Source organism: Manihot esculenta, chromosome 15, assembly GCF_001659605.2.
Source record: "Manihot esculenta cultivar AM560-2 chromosome 15, M.esculenta_v8, whole genome shotgun sequence".
NCBI lineage: Eukaryota > Viridiplantae > Streptophyta > Magnoliopsida > Malpighiales > Euphorbiaceae > Manihot > Manihot esculenta.
In genome coordinates, this window is record NC_035175.2 from 9,506,152 (window position 1) to 9,528,739 (window position 22,588).

The following is a 22,588-nucleotide window of genomic DNA, read 5'->3' on the forward strand; positions in this document are numbered from 1 at the left end:
TTTTATATTTTTTGGTTTACATATATATTTTGACTGAGATTTGCTGTGTTGCTGTTGAAGAACGGCTTTGAATGGCTGATTCAAATTGCTGCTTCGCTATTGTGTTTTCACTGACAGTGACGTGCTCGTTGAGAAAGAGAGAAGCAAATTGAACAACCGAACCGAATTGGTTTTTCTGATTATGCGGTTCAACTCGATTCTCATTATGTTTAAAGTTCTATTTTCTATTTCAATTTCAAACCAAATCTATAGTTTTTCGCTTTGTGATTTCTCTTCCAGCTATTATCAGAAGGGCACGAATATGGGATTTATTAATTGGGCCTTTGGCCCAATATATTCACATAAGATTCTCTTGCAAACGGTTTTCTAATAATAAACAACCCCGAGAGAGATTCCTCGCAAAAATTTGATAGATAAGTCGATAATAGAGGATCGGAGAAATGGGCCTCAGAAATCTACAGCAGTGGAAGAGCTTCGCCATAGAAGCACTGAATCAATCATTTGTGGTAGCAAGATTCCTCTGCTTCCTTCATGTCACCAACACCTATATCTGCACTGCTGCTGTAGTAAGCTGGTTTCTTTTTTTTTTTTTTTTTTTTGCATAAATTTATGCTTTGTACTAGATTCTCAATGCAAGATTAATCTCAACCGGTGCATTCCAGACCTTCGGCCCCAGCATGCTACCGACTCTCAACCTCACCGGTGACCTCGTTCTGGCTGAGAGGATCACGCCCCGGATTGGCAAGGTGGGTCCTGGCGATGTTGTTCTTGTACGGTCCCCTGTCAATCCTAGAAGGATAGTGACCAAGCGCGTGACGGGCATTGAAGGTGATAGCGTCACTTACGTTGTTGACCCCAAGAACAGTGATAAAACCTGTACTATTGTGGTATTTGTTATAGATTCGGCAAATTTTCTTCCTTCTCTTTGGATATAATTTTCTTTCATGGGTTTTACTTTTTTTTTTTTTTTTCTTTTTGGTGTTAATGCTTGATATTTTGCTTTTTATTATTGTGTATGGTTGTTTGCTTAATGGGTTTTATTTATTGTACTTTACTTGCTAGTGTTTGATATTTGGCTTCCATTTGTGTCATTTTTATTTTATGGATGGTAGAGATTGTGCTTCATGTGGTTTGTGTTTGATATTATCCTTCTCTTGTTATCTTTTGACTATTTATTGGATGTATTACTGGATATAATGCTGCTGCTTCTTTTCTTTTTGGCTTTGCTTCAAAATTTTTGTTTTTGGTTTTTGAAATGTAGATTGATATTGCTTTCTCTATTTTAGGTTCCTAAGGGGCATATTTGGATAGAGGGAGATAACATATACGATTCTAATGACTCAAGAAAGTTTGGGGCAGTTCCTTGTGGCCTCCTTCATGCAAAAGTATTTTGGAGGGTAAGCCTAGTATTTTTCATGAGCCTAATTTTATAGGAAGTTCTATTTCATTTTCCATGGGAAAATTTGTTGAATATGAGTAGGAATGTTGTCAAATATGATGCATGGAAAGACCATAGAATGAACAAAGCCATCTAAACGAGGCAGGCAACATATATTGTCAAGGCAAAAATATTATGATCATCAAAGCTAATGTTGACTTCGTTAGCAGTCATGCCTGCTGGTGTACATGTTTAATTAAGTTCAGATATTTTTTCTGTTAATTGTGATAACAAATTAACCAAGTAAACTCTCTTCTGGACAATAATTTATACTTCTTTCCTCTCCTAATCTCATAGTTATTTTGCAGAAGACTCATATAGGTACTTTGATGCTATGTTTTTAATCACCTTTTTTTGTCTTCGGTTAATTTTTTTCCAGGTATGGCCACCGAAAGATTTTGGACCTCTGGGACAAAGAGCAAAATAAATGAATGAATTTGTAAGATAAAATTTTTGAACACATCTTGATTGTCACTTTTTTTATGCACTTCATTTGATTGTCTGAAGCTTTTACTGATATTATTCTTGATGGAACATTATTGAGTTTGGCTTATTAGTCACTAGGTTTTCGAGTTTCTGGTATCCAATTTTGTATATGAATAAGTTCATGTATGGACACACACTACACTTCCATTTGAACCTTATCTAATGAAAGACATCTCACTTTGATAGAGTAAGAAACCAATTGAAAGAAATGGGTTAAAATTTGACAAATAACAAAAGAAAAATATGCAGCAGGAGAAGAGAATTATATTGAAGAAAACCCAAAGGGTCCAAGTGGAATAAGTTACAAACTATCTTCTTCACACTCCAGCAGTGTACTCACTGCCCCCAAGGCAAACAAGCTGGAATAAAATATAAAATTCCCATCCTCCACTCAATCCCTTCTCTCTCAATTTATAGATCTCTTATCCACCTTTCCAGCTGCCATCACATGCCCATAGCACCTCATTCTTTCTGTTACAATTTTCTCTAGAATTCTCAAGGAATCTCTAGGCCTTACTCCACTACCCCATCAATACCACCCCCTAAAAACTAGCCTTGACCTCAAGGCTGTATTGCAAACACAAGAAATATGATCCTTCAACGTTAAATTCGAAGCCCAATTCAAAACAGCAGTGATTCCTCCACCAATGTCTCCACACTTTAATGGAGATATTGTTTTCAAAATCCAGAGGATAAAACCCATGCCTATTAGATATGCAATTTTATAGGAGCCAAGAAGCCTAACACCCAGAAATCCTAATTTTCTTGGGTAATAATCCTTTGCAAGAAACATTCCTGGTTTTGCAGGATGTGTGATTTTAATGGCCTTGCTAGAAGCCAAACATGCTCCAAGTTGGAATTTGTTGGTTGAGTTGGCAGAAAAACTGCAATCTATTTTCAAATATGACATGCAGCTCCCCTTTGATAGATCTAGATGTGTCAAAAATCTGGGCTGAGAAAACTTTGAACCCAAATGAGCAGTAGCAACTGCACTTGCAGTCACCGTAGAAGCATGCGAAGAAATTCTAGAATCTTCAGTTTACCAGTGGATTGGGAAGTTTGTCTCATAGCTTGTGGATTAAAGGGAATATATGAAATCCCATTGAAAGAGATGAAAAAGAAGAATGTGATCGAGATACGGATTTCTGCCTTGGTACCTGAGATATGTGTGGAGGCTTTGGAGGTGGTCTAGTGCAAAATTGTGGGCAGGTGTTTAGTGGGCCAGCACGTTGTTTTGTGTCCCATACAACCATAGGCCTTAACCCAAAGAAATTAAATCTCAGCCCATTTAGAATTTCACCCATTGTCGTCTTCCTCTGTAATGTTCCAAACAGACCCTTTTGAAGTTCTCTGGCTACTTTGATCACCAAATTCGCTTTGCTAAATTCCTTAAAAATATTGGCTGATTATTGCTGCTCCTTGATGCCATCCCAATAATCAAAGAACCCAAATAGTGAGCATCAAAGGGCTTCAATACCTATGCTACTTTGGAGACAAAACCATCGTCAAACTCCATCATTGAGCCCTTTGGATAATCATCAACTATATTTTCAAAGGAGTTGCGATTGTCTTCATTGAAATGCTGTAGGAGCTCTAATCTAAATTGTTCCCAAGAGAGGCAAGGACTCTTTTGACAAAGGCCCCTGAACCAGTGGAGAGGAGCTCTCTCCATGCAATTCAAAACATAATACGTCTTCATAGGCTCACAGGTTCCTTGTATAACAAAGTATTTCTCTATATGAGAAATGTTAAGAATTTGATTTAGCAGCTGCTGCAATTTCATTCTTGGTCACTAAGTTGCTGAAATTTCTTTTTTTTTTTTCTGTTAACTTTGACTTGTTCAATGACATGTCATCCATTAGTTCCAGCTTTTTAGCTTAGTTGTTAAACATGGAGACATGTTTCATGTAGTTGCTTGTTTTTAGTTATTTCAGTTTCTATTTCTATTGTATTTAAGTTAATGTTGCAGTAAATAAAAATTAGACTTTGCACACATTCTCTTCTCTTGCTTTATTCAAATTTTCTTCCAACAAATTGTGGTATTAGAGTCAGGTTCTTAAGGGATCTGTGATTAAAAGGAAGTTTATGTTTCTTGTTTTTCTTTCCATGGATTTAACAAAAGTTCCATTTACTTCACTAGCACCACCTGCCTTTAATGGAGAAGGCTATCATGTTTGGGTAGCAAGAATGGAGGCTCGTTTGGAGGCAAATGATCTCTAGGAAGCTGTCGAAGAGGACTATGAGATTCTTCCATTACCTGCAAATCCAACGATGGTGCAGATCAAGAGTCACAAGGAGAAGAAGACAAGAAAGTCTAAGGCAAGAGCTACTTTATTTGTTGTAGTCTCATAAGAAATCTTTGTCAGAATTATGACAATGAAGTTAGCTTTTGAAATCTGGAAATTCTTCAAGGAGTATAAAGGAGATGAGAGGATTAAGGGAATGCAGATTCTTAATCTAATCAAAGAATTTGAGCTTCAGAAGATGAAAGATTCTAGGACGGTGAAGGAATACTCTAGTAGATTGCTTGGGATTGCAAACAAAGTAAGGTTACTTGGTTCCGAATTTCTTAATTCCAGATTAGTTCAAAAAATATTTGTAACTGTACCTCAGAGATCTGAAGCAACCATTTCCTCTTTGGAAAATACTAAAGATTTGTCATAGATTAATTTGGCAGAATTGATGCAAGCTTTGCAAGCACAAAAATAGAGAAGGCTTATGGGGTCTGAAGGGTCAGTTGAAGGTGCATAAGCTGCAAAAGTTCAGTCCAATCAAGGACCATGGAAGAAGAATGAGAAAGGCAAAAAGGGAAACTCAGGTAAGGGAAACTTAGGTAAGGGAACAAAATCTGATTTCCCTCTTTGCAAACACTGTGGAAGGAAGGGACATCCTCCCTCCAAATGCTGGAGAAAGCCAGACCAAAAGTGTGAGAAATGTTAGAAGATGGGACATCACTAAAGAATTTGTAAAAGTAACATTCAACATAAGAATGTAACACAAGTGAACTTACAGCTAAAGAATGTTGCTCAAGTTGCTGATCAAGAAGAGGAGGAGCAACTCTTTGCAGCTACTTGTTTTTCAACCTGTAATTCAAGTTAGAAGTGGCTCATTGATAGCGGGTGTACAAATCACATGACCTTTGATCGTGATCTCTTCAAAGAATTGGATACTTAGTAGTCTCCAAAGTGAAGATTGGCAATGGACAGTAAATTTCAGTCAAAGGAAAAAAGAATAGTAGCAATTGAAAGCATCTCAGGTATAAAGTTAATTAAAAATGTATTATTTATACTTAGACATAAAACAAAATCTCGATTATTGCACAATTGTTTGAGAATGAGTTCAAAGTTCTCTTTGAAATAAATCAATGTCTTATCAAATATTTAGAAGGCAAAGATGTTTTCAAAGTAAAAATAAAAGGAAAAAGCTTTGCATTGGATCCACTGGAAGAAGAACAATTAGTGTTTTTTGCAACAAAAATTAATGGAGAAATCTGACACAAGAGAGATGGCCACTTTATTTTCTCATCTTTATTGATGATTATTTCAGAATGTGTTGGATATATTTTCTCAAGTTCAAAATAAAAGTTACTGGTTTGTTCTTGAAATTCAAGAACTCGGTTGAAAAACGAAGTGGTCATCACATTCAAGCTTTGAGGTCAGATAATGGCAAGGAATACACCTCAAATCAGTTCAATCTTTTTTTGTGAAGAAGCTGGGATTGAGCACCAATTCACTGCTCCATACACTCTACAGCAAAATGGAGTCTATGAGAGGAAAAATTGAACTATAATGGAGATGGCCAGATATTTGTTGCTTGAGAAGAGCTTGCCAAAAGAATTTTGGGTGGAGGCTGCAAATACTGCAGTTTTCTTACTCAACAAGCTTCCAACAAAGGGAAAGGCAATAGAAGGAAAGACACCATTTGAACCTTGGTATGGTTTTAAACCTTCTTTGAAAAATCGTAAACTATTTGGATGTTTGTTCTTTGTTCATGTTGCACAGATCAAGAGAGATAAGCTTGATAAAAGAGCAGAACTTGGTGTATTTGTGGGTTATAGCACAACACCAAGAAAATTTTAATAAGCAAAGATGTGTACTTCATGGAAAATGACAAGTGGGATTGGGAAGGAATGTAAACAATCATGTTTCCTGACTTTTTTCTAAAACCACAACTCATAGATAATGAGTTGATTGATGATGTTCCTATAAGAGGTACAAAAGCACGTTCTGAAATTTATTAGAGGTGCAATGTTGGTGTTCTTGAATCAGAGCATTTTGGAAAGTTGAGAAAGATCCGAAATGGATGATTGCAATGGAGCTGAACATAATAAAAAAAATCAAACCTGAAAGCTGGTGAAAAGGCCTGCAGACAGAAAAGTCATTGGAGTGAAGTGGGTGTTCAGGACAAAGCTCAATACATATGGCTCCATCAAGAAGCACAAAGCCAGACTCGTTGTGAAAGGTTATGCTCAAATCCCTGGTGTTGATTTTTCTGACAGATTTGCTTCTGTTGCCAGAATTGGAACAATCAGGTTGTTGTTGGCTATTGCTGCACAAAAGGGTTGAAAAGTGTATCAGCTAGATGTTAAGTCAGCATTTCTCAATGGCTTGCTTGATGAAGTGCTTTATGTTGAACAACCGGAGGGGTTTGTTGTGTAAGAGCAAAAGGAAGATGTGTACTTGCTAAAAAAAGCTTTATATGGCCTGAAGCAGGCTCCAAGGGCTTGCTATAGTAGAACTTATGAGCACTTGATGCAGCTGGGATTCAAAAAAGTCTTAGTGAGGCTACCTCTGCATCAAAAGTGATGAGATCAATTTTGTTGTTATTTCATTGTATGTGGACGATTTATTTGTCACAAGAAGCAACCTGGAACTTGTGAATAAGTTCAAGAAATATATGCAGTAGACATTTGAGATGACTGACTTAGGACAAATGACATTTTTCCTTAGAATGGAAGTTTTAAAAGTAGCAAGAGGTATTTATTTGCCAAACCAAATATGTCAAAGAAATTCTGAAGAAATTCAGAATGGATGAATGTAAGATTGCTACAACTCCTATGGGTAAAAATGAAAAGTTGGGCAAGGAAGATATAGATGAGAAGGTTGATGAAATTCTCTACAGAAGTCTAGTGGGTTATTTGATGTATTTAACAACCACTATTTTATACTCTGCAAGTATGCTATCTAGATTTACAAATTGTGCCACTGAAATTCATTTTATTGCTACTAAAAGAGTTTTAAGGTATGTGAGAGGAACACTAGATTATGAGATCAAGTTCAGCTAGTCAAGATTGTGTTCTGCTGGGCTATTCTGATAGTGATCATGGTGGTTTTGATGATACGAAGAGTATTTCAGATTATTGTTTTCATATGAGGTCAGGGATGTTCTTTTGGTGTTGTAAAAAAACAAGAGGTGGTTGCTCAATCATTTGCAGAAGCTGAATTATTGCAGCTATAGCTGCTGCAAATCAAGCCTTATGGCTTAGAAAGGTGGTGTTATATACGAACTTGAAGCAAAAGGAAGGCACAAATGTATTTGTGGATAATCAGGCTGCAATTGCTATCTCCAACAATCCTGTTTTTCATGGAAAACCAAAACACTTTAACATCAAGAAGTTTTTCCTCAAAGAGGGTTCTGTCAGTCTGAAATATTGCAAAATAGATTTTAATATTGCAGACATCTTTACCAAACTTTTGCCAAAAAACAAATTTGAGTTTTTAAGAGAAAAACTTGGAGTTTATAGCATCAAAGCCAAGGAAGAGTGTTAAGAAGTTGACTTGGCTGCTGCTGCTGCAGCAATTTCATTCTTGGTCACTAAGTTGCTGCAATTTCATTCTTGGTCACTAAGTTGCTGAAATTTCGCTTATTTTTCTGTTGTTTTTTAACTTTGACTTGTTCAATGACATGTCATCCATTAGTTCCAGCTTTTAGTTGTTAAACATAGAGACTTGTTTCATGTAGTTGCTTGATTTTAGCTATTTCAGTTTTTATTTCTGTTGTATTTAAGTTAATATTGCAGTCAATAAAAATTAGACTTTGCACAACATTCTTTTTTCTTGCTTTATTTAAATATTTTTCCAACAAGAAAGCCATCCAATGGGATCTTCACCAATAAAAGTAGGAAGTTCTAGTTTATTTGAAACAAAAACAGTGAGTTCAAGTGCATAGTATGAGGACGGAAAACAAAACCCTGAGGTATGGGTTCACGACTAGGTTAAAATGGGTTGGTGATTTCTGTGATTTCTCTTTCATCTACAATAGCTATTCTGCAGGCAATGGTTGATAAAAGATTTTCAATCGATGAAAGTTTACGGTGGATTTGCTATCAGTAGTTTGGAGAACTAAAAGTAGGAATTTCTAGTTTATTTGAAACAAAAACAGTGAGTTCAAGTGCATAGTAGATTTGAGGACGGAAAACAAAACCCTGTGGTATGGGTTCACGACTAGGGGAAAATGGGTTGGTGATTTCTGTGATTTCTCTTTCATCTACAATAGCTATTCTGTAGGCAATGGTTGATAAAAGATTTTCAATCGATGAAAGTTTACGGTGGATTTGCTATTAGTAGTTTGGAGAAACCATCATTCAGCAATGCAAGGTTCCTGTCTTTTCAAGTCGAGATTCCATTCGTGGCAATTATCCGACAGGTCGTACCAATAGATAGAGTAAGGAACCAATTGAAAGAAATGGGTTAAAATTTGACAAATAACAAAAGATACAAACTATCTTCTTCACACTTCAGCAGTATACTCACTATCCCTAAGCCAAACAAGCTGGAATAAAATACAAAATTCCCGTCCCCTTCACACCCCTTCTTTTCCTGTGTTTTGAGCAACCTATGTCTAAGGCCTAGGAAAGATCTCATGCTTGGTTTCGAATTTCATGCATTTTTATGCTTTGTCCAATCAAAATTGTAGTTTGGACTGTGCAATTAATATTGGCTGGTGGAATTGGACTTCCATGGTAAAGTAGGTACTTTGTATCTAACCGTTGTAAGAATTATCATCAGGGTGATCAATTTTTGGGATCTTTGAACTATGTTCAGAATTGAAGACATAGGGTTTGGAATATCACATTTGTAGGAAAGTTCTGCTAACCTTAAAGAGAACTAAGTAGCAGGCTATCATGGGACACATCAATGAAGGCAGACAGTAAACTTTCATTTTTCTTATTCAACGTCTGTATTTTAAGAGGCATTTGGTCTGCAGCTTTTGTAATTGGTAGGGAGGGAATTATGGGTCTTTGTAAACTAGACTAACAAGCAGAGACTAAGCAGTCCTACCTTTTATTGAACTGATTTTTGTCTCCCCCCTCCTTTTTTATGCTAAGCTTCGTATTACATTTAGGCGACATTATATGGGTTAGTCCAATTATATTACTTGAATTAGAGATTGGAATTCTTTTGGTATTACACAATGTGTACCAAATGGGTTGGAAAATGTTGAAATTGGCTGTTTAAAGGCATCCCATTTGCATCTATAGTTTGCTTAATGATGTTTGAAATACAGACCCATTTATGCCATTTACTTGTACATTTGAACTTGGCAATATCTTGATCATTACTAAATTTGCATAAACATTTGGTATTCTAGTTGATCTCTATGTCACTAGTTCCAGCTGCCTGTATTTAGAATCAAGTTGGGCCCATATGTAGAGATTGAAGTACGAATTTTACTGAAGCACATATTTTGTCCCTGAAGCAGGTATTAACTTTGCATTAACTCGAAAATTTCCTGTATCAACAAAATTATCTCGAAGAAAAATAAGCAGTTGGATGACAGTGAAGTTCCCCAACGGAAAATCCACGTAATGACTTAGTATCGGCAAGAGATTCAAAATCATGTTGAAGAAATAAAGGGCAAGTCCCTATTTAGCATTTGTGGTATGTACATGTTCTAAATGTCTGGTGACGCCGACCTTACGCTGTATCCCGTATTCTTTCGTGGGTAGAGTGCTGTAGCTTCTTTACGACTCTCAGAGTCTGAAGTCGTCTTTATCAAAATTGTTGGCAATTCCAAAATGCTTCAGATTCAGCAGGCAAGGTGAATTCTATTATATAGGGCCGCCTGTTGGTAACTGCACTTACAAAGCTGAAGTCGCTATCCCTTTTATCTATCCTGTACAGTCATCTAAAAGATCAACCTCCAACCAAAATAAGATCAAATAATTTAGTTCAACTAGAGAAGCACAAATCAAGGTAGAAAACAAATTAAATGAGAAGAAGAGAAAGACAACTTTCTTGATTATTGGCGAGAATGAATACAGAAACATAGTATGGATAAATCAATATCTGAGGGCAATAAAGTTTTTCAAGGATATTAGGAGCAATACTTCACCTACAATAAAGGATAAACACGTTTTTGCCACAATTTTCCAGCATGAAAGGATATTCAAATCCTTCACTTTCTTAGATGACTTTTTATTGTATTTTGTTTATGTGATGTTTTCCCCTGGTTCAGTACTTTGGTTTCAATAAAAAGAAAAAAAAATCATTATTCATAAGACATCAACTGCATAAAAAGAGCAAACAACACAGCCTGCCTCTTTTAAAAGCTGGGATTCCTTGCACATAAGTAACAACATCACACAACACAGTCTCTTCGTCCATGAAGGTGACGCAAAACTGAAAAAATCATAACTTTTCTGGGTGACTGACATTGAAATTTCATTTTGAGCCAAAACCAGTTAACTTCATTGCAAAACTATGGACGAATCCCGGGCTATTCAAGGAAAATGTTTTGCGACGAGAATTTGAACTCCTCTCTCTCGAAAAGAGATAGAAAGAGAAATCAATTTTGAGAACAATTATAATATAGGCATGAACAATGTGAAAAAATATAAAATCCACCTGATTCTGCAAGCTTGTTGCAGTAATCCAACGCTGAGGATTATGTACTACTACTGAACAATCTGTGATGTAAGCAATTGTTTTAGACTCATGTGCATCAGGCAATATAGCAGATGTCAATTTTCTCGTGATCCACAGTATAAATGCTGAGGGCACGGAGGAACCTAAAACAAATAAATAAAATCTTAAAACAAGATTTGAACTGCAGACGTAGAATTAAGGGTGAAATTTCTCTAAATACAATAATATTCGTACTCGAACAATTTCCAATAAAAAATATTGTGATGAAAATGAATTCCAAATCCCAAGTAAGAAAAATAAACAAGCAACCTTGCCGTCTCCTAGCTTAGTTCCTAAAATTCAAACCGAAAAGATAGCATCTCAAAATATTTTGGAAGGAAATGTTACGGCAAATAAGTAATATTAACATCTTTAATGACAAAAGAGCTATAGACTAAATACCTTCCACATTTCTGATGCAGCTCTCTCAGACCCAACTCTTCTCATCTTGGAGCATATTACAAGTCTTGAACATAAGACACAGCCAAAGATAAAGAGCTCTTTAGAAGTACCCTGACAAGAAAAAGCAGACTTACACGTGCAAACTAGTTTACCTATAAATCTAATCGAACCTGAGAGAATGCAAGAATCGCAATAATGCCATCAACACAAGCAAGAGCCAAATTCACACCTAGCACCTCCAGTGGAAAACAACATCCCCCCTTCTCCCACTTCCAACATCTCTCTATCTCTCTCTGGTGGACTTTCTCTCTGTAGAAAACAGGAGAGCGCCAGAGAGAGTAAGCTGAGCCAATGCTTCTGTGGGTTATAGCTCCTTTCAAGTGTACGGACTGAAAAGGGCAATCTTTTTTAAGGTATCTTTCATGGAAGATCTGTTTATTGCTGATTTTATGATCTTCCCATCTTTGGATTCTTCTTTCTTTGCAATTCCATCATGAGAGAAAGAAGGGAATGTTTTCTTATTTTGTCAAAGAAAAAAGGGAGCTTCTCTGTTTCTTAAAATGGGCTAAATGTTTCTCCTACTTTTATTATTTTGTCAAAATTAAGTTATAAAAGTATAATTTAAGTTTAAATACTAAAAATTAAATTTCTTAATTCTTTGCTGAATTAAACATTAAGAAACTTACTTAAAAATTTCGATTGCAGATTAAATTAAACTTAATTTCTTAATTTAGTCTACCAATTATTAAGTTACAGTTTTTATTTTCTTGATTTAAAAACTTCTGTTTAATTTAAATAAAAAAATTAAAAATGAGTTAATATGAATATTTATAATAATACAACTCTACAAGGTAAATTCTATATATGTATATACATAGCTAAAATTCTGTGGGTACCAAAAATGGTAATGAAATTAACCATGAGAGGACAAAAATATTATTAAAATGGATATTTATAATTACAAAAAATATAAATTCTTATTAGAAAAATATAATTTTTTTTTCTTGTCATTCATCAACCGTTGTGAATAGGGGTGAGTATTCAATTTGTTTGATTGAAATTTGAAATTTTAGTATTTATGAAAATTAAATCAATTTTTATCAGAAATTAAATTGAACTGAATCAGTTTGATTCGGTTCAGTTCGGTTCACATTCGATTCAGTTTGATCGGTTTAAATTTTTAATAAATTTTTTAAAAATTTAAATTCTTTTTACTAATTGTTAAATTAGTTCTTCATTACTTTAAATATTAATACATAATTTTAATTATATGTATTATTTAGTTTATATAATTTTAAATATTCATATTAATTAAATTTTTTAATTAAAATTAAAGAAATTGATTAATATTTTTTAAGAATGATTAAACCAATTAATCTTATAAAATATTTAAACATTTTAATTAAATAATATTAAAATATAAATAAACTAATAAATTTCTTATAAAATGAATATATCTAGATGGAAATATCTTATGGATATATATATCATACAACTTATCTAATGAAATATTTTTTACAGGAAAAAAAAAAAGAAATATTTGTGAGAAAAATATATAATATATATTATAATATGCAAATTTTCATGCAGGAGGGGGAAATATATAAATGAGTTGGCATCATAATTAATGGACAGCAAATAAATTAGGCAAGTGAGAAAGAAAAATAATTTCACATAAACAAATTTGGTATTATTCAAAAGAATTATTTTTTATTCATTATTCAATGAAAAAAAAAAATTTTTTTAAATAGTTATTTTGGTAAGTTTTTACATACCAAAAATAAAGTTTTTTTTTTTTCATATCTATCATTTCCAAATTTGAAAACAATAATTTTTTTATATAAAAATATATTAGAATATTCTTATAATTAAAATTAAATAATTATTTTAGAAATACTAAAAAATTAATTATATTATTATACAAGGTAAAAAATATTCCAAAATTAAAATAATTAAGTTTTACTTTCTTTTTCAAATAATCACTATTGCAGTAAAAACTTTTGCTAAAAAAATATAAAGTTTATTTCTATAAATTTATGATAATAATATATAATTGTTTTATATTGTTAAAATAAAATTATTATTATTATAAGTATTTTATAATTTTCTTAAAATTTATAGTTATTGCTGAAAAATGATATCTTTCATCATGACCTTGCACTTCTCTTTCTCTATATAATGGAATCCTAGCCATAGAGTGCATATCAACAAATTAACGCTTTCTTCCTTTACTTCTTTGTCTTTGCTTTTGCTTTTGACAATGGCTACCCAAACTCAAGAAAAGAAAACTAAAGGAAGACAAAGGATAGAAATGAAAAAAATTGAAAATGAAGATGATAAGCTTATCACTTTCTCAAAGCGTAGGTCAGGGATCTATAAGAAAGCTAGTGAACTCGTCATTTTAACTGGCACAGAATTAGCTTTCGTAGTGTTCTCACCAGCTGGTAAGCCATTTTCTTTTGCTCATCCTTCTGTTGACGCAATTATTAATAGGTTTTCTGGCGAGCAACCACAACCAAACATACAAAGCAGTACTCATCCCCTTATCGAAGCTCATCGCCGAGTAAGGATTGAGGAAATAAATCGAGAGAGCAATGAACTTCTCCATCATCTGGATTCAGTGAAGGAGAAAGGTAAACAATTAAAGCAAAAAATGACAGGAAATGAGATAAAAGGGTGGTGGGATACTCCCATTGAGGAAATGAGTGTCCAGCAAATGTTAGAAGCCGAAGCTGCTTGTGGGGAGATTCGAGCCAAATTGATCAACAAGCTCAAGGCCAAGACTTATGATGGAGCTTGTGCAGCTCATCATCAAGCTCAAATAATGAATCCTTTTTTCTTCCCCTAGATCATGGGAATTCAATATATCTGTTGCATATGGAATTCTATAAATTTTGTTACAGAATTTCTCTCTTTTTAAGTTTTTCAATATGGGTTTGCTAATTGATAGTATGTTTTAGATCATCAATGGAATAATTAATCAATTAAGCTTCTTTTTATAGTTAATTTCATATGTTCTCCTGCTTCTTTTTATTGTTAGTGAGGTTCTTACTTTTAAAGATATTATTTTGAATGTTATTAAAAAAATATAAATTTGTATGATTAAAAGTACATTAAATTTTATTTTAAATAATTTTTTATATTTTCTATCTAATTTATTGAAGAAATTATTTTTAAAATATTATATATAATTCAAATAATAATATTAAAATGGATTTGTTTGTATGAATTCTATTGGTCTAAGCTTTTTACTATAAAATACAATTTATTATTATTTTTTTTTGGATGAAATGACTTTTTGATCAGATAGAGAAGCAAAATATTTGCAAGGGCATACATATATATAGAGAGAGAGAGATATTGTGCTTTGTATTCTTCTATTTGCTTAGTCCCTTTTATCGCTAATTTGTTGCTAACTTTAATAACAACTATATGAATTCGTTGCAAAAATTCCTGATAAGATATCAGTAACATATTTTTAATAAAAATATTAAATATCATTATGGCATTTTAGGATTATACAGTTTAACAGTATTTTAAACTAATTATAAAAAAAAATTAATTTTTTATATTATACAATAATATATTTTAATAAATGGATTATTTAACATTTAATAAATATATTATTTTAAATAATTTATTACTTTATGTCACCATAATATTATTGGATATCAAACCATTATCGTTAATTTATATCTATAGATTAAATATATTTGGTAATAATTTGTCGTGGTTGGCTTAAATCGGTTATGCAGCAGTGCCAACCAAAATATATCAAAGGAAAACTTAGAACTTTAAATTGCCAACTAAAATATTCATCCTCCATACACTACAAGGGAAAAGGCCAACTTTGACAGGTAATTTCCACGAATTGCACCATTAATGACTTGACATTTTATTTATATATATATATATACTTCATCCAACGTAAATATATGCACATATATCTTTCTTTTACAGAAGCTTAACTTTTGTGATCAATGGCTGCAGGCAAGCAAACCAAAGGCAGGCAAAAGATCACAATGAAGAGAATAGAGAAGGAAGACGACAGGCTAATCACTTTTTCCAAAAGGAGATCCGGTATTTACAAGAAGGGAAGTGAACTGGTTACACTGTGTGGTGCTGAGGTTGCTGTGCTGGTGTTTTCACCGGCTGGTAAGCCCTTCTCTTTTGGCCATCCATCCATTGAACGCGTAACAAATCGTTTCCTTGACAAGAACCCACCACCAAGTGACACTACACACCCTCTGGTGGAGGCTCATCGGAAGATGAGGATTAACGAGCTAACCCAGCACTACAATGAACTGCTGAGCAGAGGGGAAGCTGAGAAAGACAGAGGAAACTTGCTGAAGCAGATGATGACTGGGAGTGGAAGGCAGCAGCAGCTGCAGCAGAAGCAGCAGAGTTACTGGTGGGAGACTCCTATCGATGAGCTTGGCTTTGAAGAACTACTCCAAATGAATGCTACGTTGGAAGAGCTTCATGGTAACTTGTGCAGGAAAATCAGTGGAGCCTCGTCATCCGTGAATCCATCGTTGGCCTCTAATAATGCCAATCTTCAGAAGGATCCTTCTGCTTCTTTTCCTCATGGATTTGGTTATGGGCGCATGCATTTTTAGTTTATTTTCTCTTCGTTTTTCTTTTTCAAGGTACAAGAAGATGAAAGCCTAAGAGCACATGAATTGAAATAAAGAGTTTTTCTTTTTCCTTTCTAATTTGAGAAGTCATTCTCCTAAATAAAATTGTTTCTTTTTTTTAATTAATTAGCAATGAGATAATTAAGGAAAATTAGCCTCAGTTTTGCTTCACGTTTGTAATATATAAAAAAATATATGTATTTTTAAAATTATTATATATAAAATTATATAAATATATAAAAAAATTTTTAAATAGAGATAGAAAAGTAAAATCGAAAATTCTCAAATTTATTCAGATACACTCACTGTCAGGTAACTTACTGTAGGATTCACATGTGACTGTATAAATATATAAATTTATAATGTTTAATATTTAAAAGAAAAAATAATATAATATCAATTGTTATATATATATATAAATTAATTTTTCATGTACATGAATATGGCATATGCATGATTTGTAGCTTACCATTTAGGCTGTCTAATCTTTAAAATGATGGGGTGGGATATCCCATATCAGGACCATTTTCCCATTAAATTTGGTATTTATATGTTAACAAAAACAAATCATAACTAAGGCTTCTTTTAGAAAATATTTTTAAATTTTTTAGTGTTTCGATACCAAAAAAATTTAATTAATAAAAAAATATTTTATTCTTAAAAAAAAGTCATTCTTTATGTTTTAAAAATTTTATTATAATGTGTATAAATAAATTTATTAATATATTTTATTTTTTAAAATTAAATAATAAAAAATAAAGTATAAAAAAATATTTTTAAATATAAATTAATTATTTTTCTCAAACAAATAAAGCAAAAGCAAAAGAAATATTATCAAATTAATCAACTGCAATTACTAGAGAAATCTTAATTATACGTTTCAAAAATGTCAAAGATAAAATATTATTTGATGTTTTTTATATTATATCAATTAATATATGTATTGAATTAATTTATATTTATATTTAAAATTTTAAATATTAATAATATAATTAAAATTTTTAATTTGTCATCATTATATATTAAAATTTTAAATTGAATTTAAAAAGTAATAATAAATTATAATATATTTTTTAAAATTTTATTTGATTGATAAAATAATTCTTAAAATAAATATTTTATTTTAATAATATCATTTTATGTCAATCACATTATTTATCCATCATTTTCACTTTTATATACATATTATAAATTAATAAAAATTTAAATTTTTTATTGAAAATATAAAAATTTATTATTATAAATTTATATTAGTAATATATAATTATTATATGTTATTATTATAAAATTATAATCAATAAATATTTTATAATAAAATTATTATTATTATTAAAAAAATTTATTAACAACAAAAATTACTGTTAAAACGATTGTTTATTAGTTTTTATAATTTTTATTGTTATTATATCTTTTTACATATTATTAACATCATTTACTCATATTATTGATTTACATCGATCAACACATATAATAAAAAAAATTAATAGCTGTAATAGAATTTTTTATTATTAATTTTAATATTTATTATAATGATATTCATTTTATTTATTATTATTGACATGAAGTAGAATTTTTTATATAAAAATAATTTGCACGTAATTTATAATAATGTAAATATAAATATTTAATAAAATATTTTAAGATATAAAATTTTATATAATATGAATTCATTTGTACTAAATATTTAGTATATATGATATAAATTACTATATATGATAAATATATAATATTTTTTCAATACAAAATGTAAAGTAAGCGAATAATATTTATTAATAAAAAAATTTAAATATTATATTATAATTTATTATTAACTTTCTTAATTAGTTTAACTCTCTTTACTGTTGATAAATTCAAAATATTTAATTTTATTATTTAAAATTTAAAGTTTTAAATATAAATATAAATTAATATAAAGGTTTAAATTTTCTTTTCATCAAAATCAAAATTTTTTCAATGGAAAAAATCCAAGATTAGAAATATCCTCAAGTTCCCAACTACACACACACACACACACATATATATATATATATATATATATATATATAAAGCCATGCATCTACAGACTGAGAGCTACAGCATTAGCAATCTCCATCTCTTACTCTTTCACTTCTCTTAAAATCTTGAATAATAATGGGCAGGAGAAAGATAGAGATGAAGATGGTGAAAGACAGCAATTCTAGGCAGGTGACTTTCCTTAAGCGCAGGAGTGGTCTTTCAAGAAATCTCATGAGCTTGCGACCCTCTGTTCACCCCAGATTTCCATTGTTATTTTTTCTCCAGGAGGCAAGCCAGTTTCGTTTGGTCACCCAAGCGTAGAGTCTGTATAGCTGAGCGGTTTCTGAATGATCGGATCAAGAATCCGACCAAAGTTTTATACTTTTTGCCGACCAGATCCCACATTGGAGAAGCTTAATAACCAGCTCAGTGAGTTGCAGAGGCAGGTTCAGTTTGAGAAGAAGAAAGAACAGATGCTTCAGACGGTGATGGAAGCAAATGGGACACGAAGTCCTAAATTCCTTGATGAGATGAGCGTTGATAAGCTTTTGAAGTTCAAGAAAGCTATGGAGCAGCTTCGTGAGAAGATATAAGCTCGTATTGTTGAAATGGAGGCGTCATCTTCTTTGCTCATGCTGTCAAAGAAATCTGTTTAGAAAATTATCATCATTGATTAGGTCTTTTGAAAGATGGATATCCATGAAACTGCAAAGATGGTCATGTTCCTAAATAGAATTATATTGTTAGAGTATATGCACTCCACCACTTAAATGTAAGATTTTTTATAATTTTGATTTGTTTATCATTTATTTGTTAAATACTAATTATTGGTTACTGGATAGCATCAATGGACTTTTAACAGATTTATATAAAAAGAAAATTTTATAAATTAATTAGCGCAGACGGAGGTACCGAATTCCAAGCCGAAGCTCTGTACAGGTAAAGGTTACAGCCCAAGATGGCCCAGATTTTCATCCATGAGTGACAGAGCAAAATCATTTAAAATTATTTTTTTTAAAAATGGGATAAAAAAGTACCAAGAATCATTAACATCTTAATCACTTGCACGAGAAGATATGGAAATGTAAAAACAACGTATAAAATAAACTTTATAACTTAAATAATCACATTAGCCCAAGAGAACATTTGAAAAAAAAAAAAAAAAGCATAGGTAGAAGTAGGATTTGGGATATATTCACCTAACGTTGACAGGGTGACATGATGAAGCCAAAAGCATAAAGAATTGTTGCATTCTATGAGTTTAAATAAAAGTATGCCAACCCAAAGCTATGGATTAGACTATAATTAATGTTTTTATTGAATTGAATGATGGTGTCCTAATCTTTAAAGACCAAACTAGGCCACATGTGTGTAGTTACATAATTAAGTGATGGAAGTGTTAGCTGCAGAGGGATTTGGCAATTTAAAATATGACTGTTATTGGCAATGGACGACGCACTAGCTGCCATGCGCTGGCGGGCTTGGACCACGAATTGGGAACTGAGTCGAGTTAAATTTGAATTTGGACTGGTTAAATAATTTTGGTTTATGAAGTAATGGGAGAGCTGATTACAGTGACTTAGAGAGAAAGAAATTGTTAAATATATGAAAAGCAAACAAAAAGATTATTCTCAATTGTTTAGGTGGTGAATCTTTGAAATAAAGTATTAGTTTTAGCCGACCAAAGCATGGAATCCACAGCTTATGAGAACCTTCTCTTTATAATTGAAAAGATGTAAGCCAAACTCCAATTTATAAATTTCTTTCATATACACTAGTGTAGTACACAGCCATGTGCTCGATCTGGTCTCAAATCTCATCAGAAACTTTCAAATGGCATTTTCTTCTTTTTCCAGTCTAATATGTGTCATTCTTTTCAATGCCCAATAACAAAAGAAAATTATGGGTTTTTTTTTTAAAATAGGCTAAATCCTTCAAATCCACTAATTTAATAAGTTAAAAAGTGAATTTAGGGATAGATATTCTTAGACGTGTTATGGGTGGCCAATAGCTAAGCATGCGATTTGCATTATATTCTGAGTGTTCAATCTCTGAAATTGTTTATTGTAACTTGTTGTTTTAGACTTGTAAAGAATATATGAACTGTTAAGATCGCTTTCCAACTATCACTGATTGAATCTTACTCTTCAATTCAATTTAGAAGCTGCTTCACTTTCTGGCTTTCCGTTCTTCATCTGCTTTACATTTGCTGAATTTCATTGTTATAATATCCATAATATCAAAATTGCCTTTTGCTACGGTGGAGGAGCTATTACAATTATAATAAAAATTAAATAATTTTATTCAAAAAAATTGTTTCACTAATTAAAATTATACTTCTTTGTACATTAACTTTAACATTGCAATATAATTAAAAAAATTATTGAAATTATTATTATTATTTTTATTTTTTATTAGGAAACTTCATCCATCCACAGTACAGAAGACCGAAGAATTCCGATAAATCCACTCCACTCCTCCACGTTTACCATTACATAGAAACGCCACCTTTCCTGATTTTGACCCATCCAAACGCGGAACAGTTATTCCTTACGCATTGTCTCCTAATTACCAAAAAACCCTCATAAAATCCCATAAATCCCTCCACTCCCTTCCTTTCGTTTTTATTAAGAACAAACCAAACCTTCCCTCCCCCTGTAACTACCAAACCCTTTCTTCTTCTTCTTCCCTCGGAGGCCAGAAGTAAACAAGTCTTTGTGTTGGAGAGATCTGGAGACAGTAATGCTTGATAAAAATATGCAAGAGGAGATGGAAAAGAGCAGCAGCAGTAGGAGGAAGATGAAGTTGTGGCTCTTTAGGAAGCTGAGGATCAAGGACTCCTGGAGATGGAGATGGAGGTTCTTGGGCTCTGCTTTCAAATGGAAAAGAATTCACTTTCAGCTCTCGTTTTTTGATGATGTGCTTTTCAAGATTGTTTCGGTTTTTGAAGCTGTTGTTTTGGTGGCTACCTTGTGCTTCTTCTTTCTGTGTTGCGGGTGCCACATTTGAACCCACCTGTAATTTTATTTTTATCTTTTAATTGTTGGTATATAAAGCTTCTCAGATCCTTGTAGAGGTTTTTTTTATATTTCTTTCCTTAGCTGTGAGCTTAATTATCTGAAGATGACGTTCGTGGGTGTTGTGGGATGATAGTGGAGGGAATTTTACTTCAATGGTAGATCTGTCAATGCAGCTTGTTGCTAATGGGAACTTGAAAGCTTTTTGGGTTTCTCTTGAACGGATCAATGATGAATTTATGAGTTAGAAATGGAGCTAATTTGACAGAAAGCTATTTTACTTCATGTAAAGAGCTCATAAATTCATAAAGTCTAAAACCCTTTTCTGAAATGAATTTGTAGCTCTCTCTATTTCTAATTTTGTGGGTTGCTCGGTTTTTCTTTGATTGTTCCTCTATTGCATGTGCTTGATTCCAAGTATAGAAAACAGCTGGCGCAAGGCTTAATTCTGCGTCTATTCAAAACTGAGTTTACTTGTAGTTATATGTATTGGTTTCTAGCAATGAGCTTTTGAATTTTCAGTATAAATCATCTTCAGAAATGAGAAGTTTCGAGTTTGAAATAATCGAAGTCAAATCGTGAAAAAAATGTATTGGTTTGTAAGAAGGAAAATAAGAAGAGATGTCAAATTGGTCCTGTGGTCATACCACTTTCAGCCAGTTCATGACCCATTTGAAATTTCCGGAATCAGTGACTCAAATTACCAGAATAATTACAGCCCAAAATACGAAAAATGAAGCAGAATAATCAACAGTCAGCTTCAGGGTGAGTAAGGTTGTCTAGCTTACAGCTGAAGGATAAAAAGCAATCAAGCTGCAGAGAATTGCAAATTAAGCAGAGCCTACATGAGATGGTAACCACCCAAAGGGGAGACCTTGCTCAAGAATCCACCAACTTTTGTAGAGGTTAAGAAGCTATTTGAATTTCATTTATATAATGATGATGTGTAGTCAGGTGTGTCAGCCAAACCATGGCTTGTCTTTTAGCCTACATGAAATCTGGTTTTGATTGGAAAAGTGAATTTAAAAATATACATGAAGACGCAAAGCACCAAGATTTGGGCGACGTACGATGGTCAAACCATTATGTGAAAAGTCAAAGACCTAAGAGCAATCTAATCTTACACACTTGTACAGTTGGATACAGTTGAAGCAGCCTTGAACTCGTAGAAGCCTTTTCCCCAATTTTGACCTTTCTGCTTGGCATCATCCATATTTGCTTCGATTAGCAGAAAGTCCCATTACTTGGGTTAATTTCATATACCCTCTTCAACTTTCGTTATTTTATCACCAGGGTCCTTCAATTTCAATATATATCATAAAAATCCATAATTTCCAATTTAGATATTAAAAAAAATCTATAATATGCTATTATTGACCGGTGGGTTAATTACTTTTATATTTCATTTACTGTTTTTTCATAAATTTAATATGCATGTCGAAAATTTTTAAAATTCATTAAAATTTTTATACAAATATTATAATAATTTAAACACTATGATTATGTAATTTCTTTCAAACTTTTATAATTAGCATAAAGTTTGAAGTTTTATTTATTTTCCTATATTTATTAATTTGAATAGAAATTATATTTTTTAAAGTTGTATTTATTGAATTTATCTCATAAACATTATCTATACCTTTTATTTTTTTCTAAAGAAAATTAGTTATATCAGATTTACTTGTATATTACTTTTAGGTTAATGTT

At 32.1% G+C, this 22,588-nt stretch overlaps 3 protein-coding genes and 1 pseudogene across 9 annotated transcripts; all 4 read left to right on the forward strand.

Moving 5' to 3' along the window:
• The first annotated feature begins 295 nt into the window (after positions 1-295).
• On the forward strand, positions 296-10,418 carry LOC110602580 (mitochondrial inner membrane protease subunit 1). 7 transcript variants are annotated; one of them, XR_002485991.2, is made up of 6 exons: positions 296-566; positions 663-887; positions 1,287-1,397; positions 1,818-1,877; positions 4,065-4,468; positions 4,589-8,925. XR_002485991.2 is itself a non-coding variant. In XM_021740134.2 (5 exons), the coding sequence occupies exons 1-4, from the start codon at positions 441-443 to the stop codon at positions 1,863-1,865; spliced, it is 510 nt and encodes a 169-aa protein (XP_021595826.1). In that variant the 5' UTR covers positions 296-440; the 3' UTR covers positions 1,866-1,877; positions 9,623-10,418. The 7 variants fall into 7 exon arrangements, 5 of the variants coding, with proteins under 5 accessions (XP_021595826.1, XP_021595828.1, XP_021595825.1 ...); XR_002485992.2 differs by having other exon boundaries at positions 4,602-8,925; XM_021740134.2 differs by lacking the exons at positions 4,065-4,468; positions 4,589-8,925 and adding an exon at positions 9,623-10,418.
• Positions 10,419-13,456: 3,038 nt separating this feature from the next.
• On the forward strand, positions 13,457-14,193 carry LOC110601998 (agamous-like MADS-box protein AGL62). Its single transcript, XM_021739428.2, has one exon. The coding sequence runs from the start codon at positions 13,493-13,495 to the stop codon at positions 14,078-14,080; it is 588 nt and encodes a 195-aa protein (XP_021595120.1). The 5' UTR covers positions 13,457-13,492; the 3' UTR covers positions 14,081-14,193.
• A 1,019-nt stretch (positions 14,194-15,212) lies between these two features.
• LOC110601999 (agamous-like MADS-box protein AGL61) lies at positions 15,213-15,851 on the forward strand. The gene has a single exon (XM_021739429.1). It carries the CDS (start codon positions 15,213-15,215, stop codon positions 15,849-15,851), a length of 639 nt encoding a protein of 212 aa, XP_021595121.1.
• A 2,148-nt stretch (positions 15,852-17,999) lies between these two features.
• On the forward strand, positions 18,000-18,520 carry LOC110601702 (annotated as a pseudogene).
• The last annotated feature ends 4,068 nt before the right edge of the window (positions 18,521-22,588 follow it).

What these genes read in the sequence shown, in the direction of transcription:
- LOC110602580 (XM_021740134.2), top strand. Translation starts at nt 441, where the DNA reads ATGGGCCTCAGAAATCTACAGCAGTGGAAGAGCTTCGCCATAGAAGCA. An exon ending in ATATCTGCACTGCTGCTGTA is followed by an intron (nt 567 to 662) that starts GTAAGCTGGTTT and finishes GGTGCATTCCAG; the next exon opens with ACCTTCGGCCCCAGCATGCT. An exon ending in ATGCAAAAGTATTTTGGAGG is followed by an intron (nt 1,398 to 1,817) that starts GTAAGCCTAGTA and finishes ATTTTTTTCCAG; the next exon opens with GTATGGCCACCGAAAGATTT.
- LOC110601998 (XM_021739428.2), top strand. Translation starts at nt 13,493, where the DNA reads ATGGCTACCCAAACTCAAGAAAAGAAAACTAAAGGAAGACAAAGGATA.
- LOC110601999 (XM_021739429.1), top strand. Translation starts at nt 15,213, where the DNA reads ATGGCTGCAGGCAAGCAAACCAAAGGCAGGCAAAAGATCACAATGAAG.